Raw genomic sequence first — 14,006 nt, forward strand, 5'->3', positions numbered from 1 at the left:
TCCTCCAACCCTGGCAACATCCTTGTAAATCTTTTCTGAACCCTTTCAAGTTTCACATCTTTCCGATAGGAAGGAGACCAGAATTGCACGCAATATTCCAACAGTGGCCTAACCAATGTCCTGTACAGCCGCAACATGACCTCCCAGCTCCTGTACTCAATACTCTGACCAATAAAGGAAAGCATACCAAACACTTTCTTCACTATCCTAGCTACCTGCGACTCTACTTTCAAGGAGCTATGGACCTGCACTCCAAGGTCCCTCTGTTCAGCAACATACCCTAGGTCCTTACTATTAAGTGTATAAGTCCTGCTAAGATTTGCTTTCCCAAAATGCAGCACCTCGCATTTATCTGAATTAAACTCCATCTGCCACTTCTCAGCCCATTGGCCCATCTGGTCCAGATCCTGTTGTAATCTGAAGTAACCCTCTTAGCTGTCCACTACACCTCCAATTTTGGTGTCATCTGCAAACTTACTTACTGTACCTCTTACGCTCGCATCCAAATCATTTATGTAAATGACAAAAAGTAGAGGGCCCAGCACCGATCCTTGTGGCACTCCACTGGTCACAGGCCTCCAGTCTGAAAAATAACCCTCCACCACCACCCTCTGTCTTCTACCTTTGAGCCAGTTCTAGTTCTCCCTGTATTCCATGACATCTAACCTTGCTAATCAATCTCCCATAGGGAATCTTGTTGAACGCCTTACTGAAGTCCATATAGATCACATCTACTACTCTGCCCTCATCAATCTTCTTTGTTACTTCTTCAAAAAACACAATCAAGTTTGTGAGACATGATTTTCCCACGCACAAAGCCATGTTGACTATCCTGAATCAGTCCTTGCCTTTCCAAATACTGTCCCTCAGGATTCCCTCCAACAACTTGCCCACCACCGAGGTCAGGCTCACCGGTCTATAGTGTCCTGGCTTGTCTTTACCGCCCTTCTTAAACAGTGGCACCACGTTTGCCAACCTCCAGTCTACCGGCACCTCACCTGTGACTGTCGATGATACAAATATCTCAGCAAGAGGCCCACTTCTCTAGCTTCCCACAGAGTTCTCGGGTACACCTGATCAGTTCCTGGGGATTTATCCACTTTTAACCGTTTCAAGACATCCTCTGTAATCTGGACATTTTACAAGATGTCACCATCTATTTCCCTACAGTCTATATCCTCCATATCCTTTTCCAAAGTAAATACTGATGCAAAATATTCATTTAGTATCTCCCCCATTTTCTGTGGCTCCACACAAAGGCCGCCTTGCTGATCTTTGAGGGGCCCTATTCTCTCCCTAGTTACCCTTTTGACCTTAATATATTTGTAAAAACCCTTTGGATTGTCCTTAATTCTATTTGCCAAAGCTATCTCATGTCCCCGTTTTGCCCTCCTGATTTCTCTCTTAAATATACTCCTACTTTCTTTATACTCTTCTAAGGATTCACTCGATCTATCCTGTCTATACCTGATATATGCTTCCTTCTTTATCTTAACCAAATCCTCGATGCTTTTGTAAGAAGAAGCAAACACTCACATAGCACTAATGACCAAACAGTTCTCCTGTCATCAGAGAAAAAATGTTACCCACATTTGTTAAGAATTAAACCAAACAAAACCCCAGCAAAATTGCAAGAATATAAGGGCTTGCAATTTTGTTAGAGCAAACAAAATAAAATAATGTAAAATAAGGCACAGGGAATCTTATAACCAGTGTGAAGTTGAACAGCTCAATTCTCTAACTTTGGGCTGCACAGTATTTGGGAAATTTTGCAAAATTATGACAATTGAGTGGCATAAAGATTTTTAGAGGTCAACACAACAATCACCAGAATCAAGGAATATGTGGAATGTGAGGAAAGAGGACAGAGTCAGAGTTTTACAGCACAGGAGGAGGCCCTTTGGTTTTTGATGACTGTACTGTACACCTACTCTTGGGATTAAGGTCCTTGTTAATTGGTGCAGCAGCCAGAGGGCTGCATGACATACTCCTGCTCCTCATTCTTGTATTTTTATGACAGAGTGAATCCTATCTTAAAACTGCAGGATTTCTTTTGGATCAATCTGTTCAGATATAGAACACAGAACAGTACAGCACAAGAATGGGCCCTTTGGCCCAAGATGTTGTGCCGAACATGACACCAATTTAAACTAATCCCTTCTGCCTGCCTTGATCCATATTTCTCCATTCCTTGCATATTCATGTACTTATCTAAAAGTCCCTTAAATGCCTCTATTGTATCTGCCTTCACCACCACCTCTGGCAGTATGTTCCAGACTCTTACTACTTTTTGTTTTAAAAGCCTAACCCCTCACATCTCCATTAAACTTTCCCCCTCTCATCTTAAATGCACGTCCCCTAGTATTAGACATTTCAACTCTGGGGGAAAAAAAGATACTGTCAACCCTATCTATCATAATTTTATGGATCTCTTATCAAATCTCCCCTCAGCCTCTGCCACTCCAGAGAAAACAACCCAAGTTTTCCTAGACTCTCCTTATAGCTCAAACCCTCTAGTCCAAGTAGCATCCTGGTGAACTCCTTCTGCACAGTCTCCAAAGCCTCTATATTCTTCCCATGATGTGGCAACCAGAATTGAATGTAATACTACAAGTATGCCCTAACCCAAATCTTATAAAGCTGCAACATGACATCCTGACTCTTGTACTCAATGCTCCAACCAATAAAGGTAAGCATGCCATGTACCTTTTTTACCACACTATCTACATGCATGGCCACTTTCAGGGAACTATGGACTTGAGAGGTAGGGAGATAGTGAAGAAAGATTTCAATCTGAGACTAGTGCAGTAGAGAACAAAGGCAAGTCAGGGCAGGCAGGGACAAAGCAGAGAACAAGGTAGGATTGATAAATTAAATTGCATTTATTTCAATGCAAGAGGCCTAACAGGGAAGGCAGATGAACTCAGGACATGGTTAGGAACATGGGACTGGGATATCATAGCAATTACAGAAATGTGGCTCAGGGACGGACAGGACTGGCAGCTTAATGTTCCAGGATACAAATGCCACAGGAAGGACAGAAAGGGAGGCAAGAGAGGAGGGGGAGTTGTGTTTTGGATAAGGGATAGCATTACAGCTGTACTGAGGGAAGATATTCCCGGAAATACATCCAGGGATGTTATTTGGGTGGAACTGAGAAATAAGAAAGGGATGATCACTTTATTAGGATTGTATTATAGACCCCTGAATAATCAGAGAGAAATTGAGAAACAAATTTGTAAGGAGATCTCAGTTATCTGTAAGAATAATAGGGTGGTTGTGGTAGGGGATTTTAACTTTCCAAACATAGACTGGGACTGCCATAAGGGTTTAGATAGAGAGGAGTTTGTTCAGTGGGTACAAGAAAATTTTCTGATTCAGTGTATGGATGTATCTACTAGAAAAGATGCAAATCTTGACCTACCCTTGAGAAATAAGGCAGGGCAGGTAACTGAGGTGTCAGTGGGGGAGCACTTTGGGGTCAGTGACCATAATTCTATTAGTTTTAAAATAGTAATGGAAACGGATACACCAGATCCAAAAGTTGAAGTTCAAAATTGGAAGAAGGCCAATTTTGACAGTATTAGGAAAGAACTTTCAAAAGCTGATTGGGCACAGATGTTCGCAGGTAAAGGGATGGCTGGAAAATGGGAAGCCTTCACAAATGAGGTAACGAGAGTCTAGAGAAAGTATATTCCTGTTAGGGTGAAGGGGAAGGCTGGTAGGGTGGGGAATGCTGGATGACTAAAGAGATTGAGGGTTTGATTAAGAAAAAGAAGGAAGCATATGTCAGGTATAGACAGGATAGATCGAGTGAATCCGTTGAAGAGTATAAAGGCATACTTAAGAGAGAAATCAGGAGGGCAAGAAGGGGATATGAGATAGCTTTGGCAAATAGAGTTAAGGAGATTCCAAAGGGTTTTTACAAATACAATAAGAACAAAAGGGTAACTTGGGAGAGAATAGGGTCCCTCAAAGGTTAACAAGGCAGCTTTTGTGTGGAGCTGCAGGAGATGAGTATTTTGCATCAGTGGAAAAGGGTAGTGGTGGAGGGTTGTTTTTCAGACTGGAGGCCTGTGACCAGTGGAGTGTCACAAGGATCGGTACTGGGCCCTCTACTTTTTGTCATTTACATAAATGATTTGGATGCGACCATAAGAGGTACAGTTAGTAAGTTTGCAGATGATACCAAAATTGGAGGAGCAGTGGACAGCGAAGAGGGTTACCTCAGATTACAACAGGATTTGGACCAGATGGGCCAATGGGCTGAGAAGTGGAAGGTGGAGTTTAATTCAGATAAATGCGAGGTGCTGCATTTTGGGAAAGCAAATCTTAGCAGGACTTATACACTTAATGGTAAGATCCTAGGGAGTGTTGCTGAACAAAGAGACCTGGGAGTAAAGGCCCATAGCTCTTGAAAGTAGAGTCGCAGGTAGATAGGATGTGAAGAAAGCGTTTGGTATGCTTTCCTTTATTGGTCAAGAGTATTGAGTACAGGAGTTGGGAGGTCATGTTGCAGCTGTACAGGACATTGGTTAGGCCACTGTTGGAATATTGCGTGCAATTCTCGTATCCTTCTTATCGGAAAGATGTTGTGAAACTTGAAAGGGTTCAGAAAAGATTTACAAGGATGTTGCCAGGATTGGAGGATTTGAGCTATAGGGGCAGGTTGAATAGTTTAGGGTTGTTTTCCCTGGAGCGTAGGAGGCTGAAGGGTGACCTTACAGAGGTTTACAAAATTATGAGGGGCACGGATAGGATAAATAGACAACGTCTTTCCCTGGGATCGGGGAGTCCAGAACTAGAGGGCATAGGTTTAGGGTGAGAGGGGAAAGATATAAAAAAGATCTAAGAGGCAACCTTTTCACGCAGAGGTACGTGTATGGAATGAGCTGCCAGAGGAAGTGGTGGAGGCTGGTACAATTGCAACATTTAAGAGGCATTTAGATGGGTATATGAATAGGAAGGGTTTGGAGGGATATGGGCCGGGTGCTGGCAGGTGGGGCTAGATTGGGTTGGGATATCTGGTCAGCGTGGACTGAAGGGTCTGTTTCCATGCTGTACATCACTATGACTCTATATAGAATGTAAGGAAATAGATGGTGACATCTTGAAAAATGCCCATATTACATAGGAGGAACTGCTGGATGTCTTGAAACGCATAAAAGTGGATAAATCCCCAGGACCTGATCAGGTATTCCCTAGAACTCTATGAAAATCTAGGGAAGCAATTGCTGGGCCTCTTACTGAGATATTTATACCATTGATAGTCACAGGTGAGGTGCTTTAAGACTGGAGGTTGGCTAACGTGGTGCCACTGTTTAAGAAAGGTGGTAAGGACAAGCCAGGGAACTATGGACCTGTGAAACTCACGGCGGTGATGGGCAAGTTGTTGGAGGGCATCCTGAGGGACAGGATGTACATACATTTGGAAAGGCAAGGACTGATTAGGGATAGTCAACATGGCTTTGTGCATGGGAAATCTTGTGTCATAAACCTGATTGAGTTTTCTGAAGAAGTAACAAAGAGATTGGTAAGGGCACAGTGGTATATGTGGTCTATATGGACTTCAGTAAGGCATTCGATAAGGTTCCCTATGGGAGACTGGTGAGCAAGATTAGATCTCATAGAATACAGGGAGACTATGCATTTGGATATAGAAGTGGCTCAAAGGTAGAAGACAGAGGGTGGTGTTGGAGGGTTGTTTTTTAGATTGGAGGCCTATGACCAGTGGAGTGCCACAAGGATCCGTGCTGGGTCCACTACCATTCGTCATTTACATAAATGATTTGGATTCGAGCATAACAGGTACAGTTAGTAAGTTTGCAGATGACACCAAAATTGGAGGTGTAGTGGACAGCGAAGAAGGTTATTTCAGATTACAACGGGATCTGGACCAGATGGGCCAATGGGCTGAGAAGTGGCAGATGGACGTTAATTTAGATAAATGTGAGGTGCTGCATTTTGGGAAAGCAAATCTTAGCAGGACTTATACACTTAATGGTAAGTTCCTAGGGAGGATCGCTGAACAAAGAGACCTTGGAGTGCAGGTATATATCTCCTTGAAAGTAGAGTCGCAGGAAGATAGGATAGTGAAGAAGGCGTTTGGTATGCTTTCCTTTGTTGTTCAGAGTATTGAGTACAGGGTAGGAGATCATGTTGCGGCTGTACAGGACATTGGTTAGGCCACTGTTGGAATATTGCATGCAATTCTAGTCTCCTTCTATTGGAAAGATGTTGTGAAACTTGAAAGGGTTCAGAAAAGATTTACAAGGATGTTGCCAGGGTTGGAGGATTTGAGCTATAGGGACAGGTTGAATAGGCGAGGGCTGTTTTCCCTGGAGCGTTGGAGGCTGAGGGGTGACCTAAGAGAGGTTTACAAAATCATGAGGGGCATGGATAGGATAAATAGTTTTCTGTCTTTTCCCTGACGTGGGGGAATCCTGAACTAGAGGGCTTAGGTTTCAGGTGAGAGTGGAAAGATATAAAAGAGACCTAAGGGGCAACATTTTCACTCAGAGGGTGGTATATGTATGGAATAAGCTGCCAGAAGTAGTGGTGGAGGCTGGTACAATTGCAAAACTTAAAATGTACCTGGATGGGTATATGAATAGTAAGGGTTTGGAGGGATATGGCCCAGGTGGGACTGGATTGGGTTGGGATATCTGGTTGGCATGGACGAGTTGGACCGAAGGGTCTGTTTCTGTGGTGTACATCTCAATGACATCAATGCTGTTCAGGATCCTGCCGTTAACCGTAAACCTTTCACTAACATTTCATCTTCCAAAATGCAACACTCTACAATTGCCTGGATTAAACTCCATCTACCATTTCTCTTCCAATATCTGCAACTAATCGATATCCTGCTATAATCTTTGACATCCTTTTACACTATCCACAACTCCATTGATCTTTGTGTTGTCCACAAACTTACTAATGCACCTATGTACATTTTCATCCAAATCACTTATATGTATCACATACAGCAGAGATCCCAATATAGATCCCTGTGGAATACTACTCATCATGGACCTCCAACCAGAAAATCAACCTTCTCCCACTACCCTCTGCCTTCTATCGACAAATCAATTTAGACTCCAAGCGACCAAGTCATCATGGATCTCATGCATCTTCATCTTCTGGATGAGCTTACCATGAGGGACTTTGTTGAAAGCCTTACTAAAATCCATGTAGACAATACCACCACTCAACTCTCATCCATCACCTTTGTCACCTCCTTGGAAAATGCAATCAAGTCATGACTGGAGCAGGTGAGATTTAAACTCAGGTTTCCTTCTGCAGTGGTAGGTGCACTACCACTTCACCACAACAGTCTTAATCACAAGCCTTGCACAATGGCTGTAACATACCACCGTGCTGATGTATTTCTGGGGTGCTATAGAATCACAAACCAAGGTATTTTTGCTTAAGCTTAAAAAGAAATCACTTGATTGATTTCAGAATGTGCTCATTTTACAGCATTTACATGGTTCGTTTGATAGGGTATCGAGGTTTCACAAGCTCCAGTATCATAACTAATGATGTTTCTGGTCCATGTAAAATTATATCCCTTAACATGACATAGGTAGTCTAGTACCAACAGCAAAGTCTGCGGTAATATAAAAGTTATTTGGCTCATAAATCCATTCTTCCTTTAGAACATAGAACAATACAGCACAGAACAGGCCCTTCGGCACACGATGTTATGCCGAACATTTGTCCTAGCTTAAACACCTATCCATGTACCTATCCAATTGCTGCTTAAAGGTCATCAATGATTCTGACTCTGCCACTCCCACAGGCAGCGCATTCCATGCCCCCACCACTCTCTGGGTAAAGAACCTACACCTGACATCCCCCCTATACCTTCCACCCTTCACCTTAAATTTATGTCCCCTTGTAACACACTGTTGTACCCGGAGAAAAAGTCTCTGACTGTCTACTCTATCTATTCCCCTGATCATCTTATAAACCTCTATCAAGTCACCCCTCATCCTTCGCCATTCCAATGAGAAAAGACCTAGCACTCTCAACCTATCCTCGTACGACCTATTCTCCATTCCAGGCAACATCCTGGTAAATCTTCTCTGCACCCTCTCCAAAGCTTCCACATCTTTCCTAAAATGAGGCGACCAGAACTGCACACAGTACTCCAAATGTGGCCTTACCAAGGTCCTGTACAGCTACAACATCACCTCACGACTCTTGAATTCAATCCCTCTGCTAATGAACGCTAATACACCATAGGCCTTCTTACAAGCTCTATCCACCTGAGTGGCAACTTTCAAAGATCTATGAACATAGACCCCAAGATCCCTCTGCTCCTCCACCTTACTAAGAACCCTACCGTTAACCCTGTATTCCGCATTCTTATTTGTCCTTCCAAAATGGACAAACTCACACTTGACAGGGTTGAACTCCATCTGCCACTCCTCAACCCAGCTCTGCATCATATCTAAGTCCCTTTGCAGCTGACAACAGCCCTCCTCACTATCCACAACTCCACCAATCTTCGTATCGTCACCTTTACCCCAATGCACACACCATTTGAAGGTTTTCGCTTCAAAGAAATACAAACCTCTTTCCCTGCTTCTTGTGAGGAAAGAACATAATTTTCCTTTCCATAATCCATATTCTGTCCCCTACTTCTCAAGATACTAATACAACAGTCAACTTTCATTGAACTTCATCTAATATGAATAGGGGTATGAGAATTTTCTTGAAGACCCTTATCTTTTCCAATGCTTTCAATAGTTGACCCATTTTTCAATATTGTATTAATCTCCAGAAAAAGAAGCTGCAAGATCATTACTGTAACCTCATTATTCTGTTATCAAAGTGCATCTGTTCAGAGAGACACAATTTGCAGCCTATTTTGAACTTTGAGTCACCACAAGCTTGTGACTGATCACAGTGAAGAAAGGACAGAGATTGGAGAGGGATGCAGGATATCTGTTCAGCTGCAGATCCTGATTTACCACAGGGAGCACCTGGACCTCGGGATGGACTCACTGTAGAGCATGAGGCTGAGAAAGTCAGGAATACCATGTTTAGTGAGGTGACATCACCAGTAATGGCTTCATAGACATAAAAGCATTGGGTGACCACCAGGAAAATATTTTAAGAGTAGGCAGTCAGTGTAGGAGCACCCTGTGGCTCCATGGCAAACCCGTGACATAAAGAACAGGTGGTGCTGAAGAAAGCACTGAAGCTCCAACGAATAGCCGACAACCATGTTGTGCAGAGTTTCTTCTCTGCTGTCAAGACCCACTTACGGATCAAACACTCAAGGCCCCACCCCACTGCTGGCCAAGGATGGAGTGACTTTTATCAAAGACGAAGAAGCCATAATAGTGCTGAGGGGAACATTTCAGAAACCTCCTCAGCCAGGGTTCTGTTGTTGATCTGAGCATCATTAACCACATCCCACAGCATGCTACATGCCACAAGCAACACTCAAGCCCTGCACGATATAGAGAATGTGGTCCATTAGCTTAAGAACAAGGCCACTGGAGCAGATATTATCCCTGCTGAGGCATTGAAGTGAGGAGGTAAAGAGCTCCCGCTGCAGCTAAATGCTTTGTCTGCCTATCTGACAGCATTCTGGGAGAGCTCCAAGATACCACAGTCGTGAACGTTTCTGGGATGGTGTGTTGCCTCCCTGGTACCAGTGTCAAGGACTGAGTGGCCAAAGGACACTCTGAAAGATAAGGATGAACAGCCAGCAGTGTTGGTTCATATTGCTATAAACGACATAGGTAGAAAGAGATGAGGTCCTGAAAAGGGAATTTAGGGAGTCAAGTGGAAAGTTGAAAAGCAGGATCTCCAGGGTTGTAATCGCAGGATTATGTCTAGGGCCACTTGCTAGTTAGACCAGAAATAGGAAGGTAATACAGTTGAATGCACAGCTAAAGAGCTGGCATGGGAGGGAGGGCTTCAGAAGATTGGATCATTGGGATCTCTTTCAGGGCACGTGGGACCTATATAAGATGGGTGCACTTAAACTGCAGAGGCACCATTATTCTCACAGGGAGGATTGCTCGTGCCCCACTCGGGAGGGTTTAAACTAATGTGTCAGGGAGGCGGGCAAGAGAAAAGTAGGTTAGTACATTGTGTGACTGGAGAGAAGGTCAATGGTAAGTCAAGTAAGTCTAATTGGAAGACCAGGCAGAACCAAGTTAATGAACACAGTGGGACTGGGAGTCTGAAGTATATTTATTTTGATACAAAGAGTATGACAGGTAAGGCAGATAAACTCAGAGCCTGGATTACAGAAATGCCCGAAACGTTGATTCTCCTGCTCCTCTGATGCCGCCTGACCTGCTTTACTTTCCCAGCACCACACTCTCGACTCTGATCTCCAGCATCTGCAATTCTCACTTTCTCCTGAGAGAAGGGCAGGACTGGCAGCTCAACATTCCAGGATTTAGAAATTTCAGGTGAGATCGAGCGTTCTAAATTTGAGGAAGGCTAATAATAGTATTAGGCAGAACCTGGAGAAATTTGATTTGGGATGGTTGTTTGAGGGAAAATCCTCATCTGACATGTTGGAGTCTTTTGAAGGATAGCGGATCGAGTTTAGGATTAGCATGTTTCGGTGAGGATGAGAGATAAGGATTGCAAGATTGAAGAACCTTGGATGCCGAGAGAAATTGAAAGGTTAGTCAAAAAAAAAACAGGAAGCAGGGTAAGGTTTAGGAAACAAAAATGAAACAAGGCCCTTGAGAAGAATAGAGGAAGCAGAAAATAATTTAAATAAGGAATTAAGGTTAGAAGGGGCCATGAAATATCCTTGTCAAGTAGGATTAAGGAGAATCCCAAGATATTTTATATATATATTAGAAGCAAGACATTCACTAGGGAAAGGATAGGTCCACTTGAGGACAAAGGAGGAAATTTATGCGTGATGCCTGAGGAAGTGGGTGAAGTCCTTAATGAGTGCTTTGCTTCTGTATTCACTAAGAAAGACATTTACAATGGTAAGATTAGGATTGTTAATATTGTGAGGCAGGTTGATATTAAGTAGCAGCTAATATTGGGTGTCTCAAAAATGTGCAGGGAGATGGGGAAATGGGATTAGTTGAAAGTGGCATCACAGTTGACACAGGCATAGTGGGCTGAAGGGTCTATTCCTGTCAGGGCAGGGGACAAAGAAACACAGCAATTTGGAAGTATAACATAGCCTCAGAATTACTGCTGATTTTAACCTACCTTGAATGCCTCGATCATAACAACTGTTCCTTTCTCCAGAGGCTCTTTTGTACCAATCAGCATTTTTCCATCTGCATATCCCACTGCAAATGGTTTATCTTCAGTATACCAAGCAATGGCTGTTACTGCAACTAAAGACAGCAAACAAAATTTGTAAATACACGACTCTCATAAGGTGATCATAGTAAGCTATTTTATAATAATACTTTGACATGTACTCAGTCAAATGAAAATCCTAAAATCTGAAAAAATAAAGAGAAAAAGAGAAAACGATTTAAAAAATACTAGAAATCTCAGCTTGTCATCTGTGGAGAGAAAGCAAGCTAATGTTTTGAGTCCAGATGACTCTTCATCATAGAACACTAATGGCACAGTACAGGCCCATCTGCCCTCGATTTTGTGCCTACCATTTGTCCTATTCTAAGAATAACTAACCTGCGTACTCTTCATTTTACTTTAATCCATGTGCCTATCCAAGAGTCGGTTACATGTCCCTAATGTCTACTACCACTGTGGCAGTGCATTCCATGCACTCACCACTCTCTGCGTAAAAACTGACCTCTGACACCTCCCCTAAACTTTACTCCAATCCCCTTAAAATTATGTCACCTCTTGATAGCCATTTCTGCCCTGGGAAAAAGTCTGACTATCCATTCCAACTATGCTTTTCGTCATCTTGTACAGCTCTATGAAGTCACCTCTCATCCTTCCTCGCTCCAATGAGAAAAGCCCTAGTTCCCTCAACAATCCTTCGTAAGACATGTAGCATTCCAGTCCAGGCAGCATCCAGGCAAATCTCCTCTGCATCTTCTCCAAAGCTTCCACATCCTTCCTATAATGAGGCAACCAGAACTGAACACAATATTCCAAGTGTGGTCTAATCAGGGCTACAGCACTAACCTCATGGCTCTTAAATTCAATCTCCTTGCTAATGAAAGCCAACACACCATATGCCTTCTTAACAACCCTATCAACTTGAGTGGCAACTTTGAGGGATCTATGGTGTGGGCCCTAAGATTCCTCTGTTCCTCCAATGCCAAGAATCCTGCCTTTAACCCTGTATTCTGCATTCAAATTCAACCTTTCAAAATGAATCACTTCAAATTTTTCCAGGTTGAACTCCATAAACCACTTCTCAGCCCAGTTCTGCATCCTGCTAATGTCCAGTTTCAATCTACAACAGGCCTCCACACTATCCACCACTCCATCAACCTTTATGTCATCGGCAGACTTACTAACTTACAATTCTACTTCCTCAAACAGGTCATGTATAAAAATTACAAAGAGCAGAGGTTCGAGAATCGATCCCTGCAGAACACCACTGGTTACCGAGTTCCAGGCTGAATACTTGCCTCTACCCACCACCCTTTGTCTTCTACCAGGCAATTCTGTATCCAGACAGCCAAATTTCCCTGTATCCCATGCCTCCTTACTTTCTGAATGAGCCTACCATGAGGAATCTTATCAAATGCCTTGCTAAAATCTATGTATATCACATCCACTGCTCTACCTTCATCAAACAGTTTTGCCACATCCTCAAAGAATTCAATAAGGCTGGTGAGACATGATCCACCCCTCACAAAGCCATGCTGACTATCTCTAATCAAACTATGGCTTTCCACTTAATCATAAATCCTGTCTCTCAGAATCTCCTCCAGTGATATGTCCACTGTGATTTCCAGCACTTATGATGTTCAGGACAATTTCCAGCAGCACAGTGGCTCGGTGGTTAATACTGCTGCCTCACAGTGTCAGGGGCCCAGGTTTGATTCCAACATCAGGTGACTGTCTGTGGGGAGCTTGCATGTTCTCCCTGTGTCTGCAAGGATTGCCTCTGGGTGTTTTGGTTTCCTCCCAGAGTCTAGAGATGTTGTTAGCTGAATTGGCCATTCTAAAGTGCCCACGGCATCCAGGGATGGGTAGGTTAGCTGGATTAGCCATGGTAAATGCAGGATTATAGGGATGGGGTGGGTCTGGATGGGATGTTGTTCAGAGGGTTGGTGTTGAAGGGCCTGCTTCCACACTTAGGGATTCTACTGTGATCTGCAGTAATTTGTTCTGACAAAAAGATTTAAGTAATTCATTATAGAAAATCAGCACCTTTTTAAAACCAGTAATTGCTTACTTAGATCTTTTATACTCTTTAAAGATGTTCCACTTCCATTTCGTAAGAAAATGAAGGGAAACCATGCTCTTGATGACATAACCTCTTTAAACTCTAACAGCTGTATTAGGTGATCATTCCCAGTCATGTTGGCTTATAGCATCTTTTCTCGGCTACACCCTCAGTTCTGGTTTCATGAAGGACCAGAGCGAGATTCTTGGAACATTGCAGGAGTACAGATATTTGGAACTTACTTTCACCAGAGATGTCATACATCAGCTAGTGATAAATCACATCATGTAAGTAGATGAACTGGGGAAAAAGACATATTGGATTGAATGCATTCTTTCCTGGCTGCAACAATAAATGGTTTAGTCACAATGACATGAAATTATTCACGATTCAGACAGAGCACAATCCCAAAATTTGCAAATGACAAAACTAGAACTGCATGGATTACAGGGAATGAGCTATAAAGAGAGGCTAGAAAAACTCAGGTTGTTTTCACTGGAGCAGCACAAGCTGAGGGGAGACTTGATCGAAGTCTATAAAATTATGAGATGCACAGATAGGGTTGACGGTCAGAATCTTTTTCCCAGAATTGAATGTCTAATACAGTCGGTTCTGCTATAATGTGTGTTGCTTGGCTATAATGCAATTGAAGAACTTAGACCATTATTGTCGGATGCGA

The 14,006-nt window shown here is 42.9% G+C and overlaps 1 protein-coding gene across 6 annotated transcripts in view; it reads right to left on the reverse strand.

Annotated features, from left to right (window-relative positions):
• herc1 (HECT and RLD domain containing E3 ubiquitin protein ligase family member 1) overlaps positions 1-14,006 on the reverse strand; it is a 483,062-nt gene that overhangs the window by 104,238 nt on the left and 364,818 nt on the right. For all 6 annotated transcript variants that reach the window (XM_087981970.1, XM_087981969.1, XM_087981967.1 and 3 more), the window contains exon 55: positions 11,212-11,342. In XM_087981970.1, the coding sequence (XP_087838096.1) occupies positions 11,212-11,342 (131 nt within the window). The remainder of the gene's footprint in view (positions 1-11,211; positions 11,343-14,006) is intronic.

Source organism: Chiloscyllium plagiosum, unplaced genomic scaffold (assembly GCF_037043375.1).
Source record: "Chiloscyllium plagiosum isolate Xiang-an unplaced genomic scaffold, Cpla_swu_hap1 HiC_scaffold_42, whole genome shotgun sequence".
Classification (NCBI taxonomy): domain Eukaryota; kingdom Metazoa; phylum Chordata; class Chondrichthyes; order Orectolobiformes; family Hemiscylliidae; genus Chiloscyllium; species Chiloscyllium plagiosum.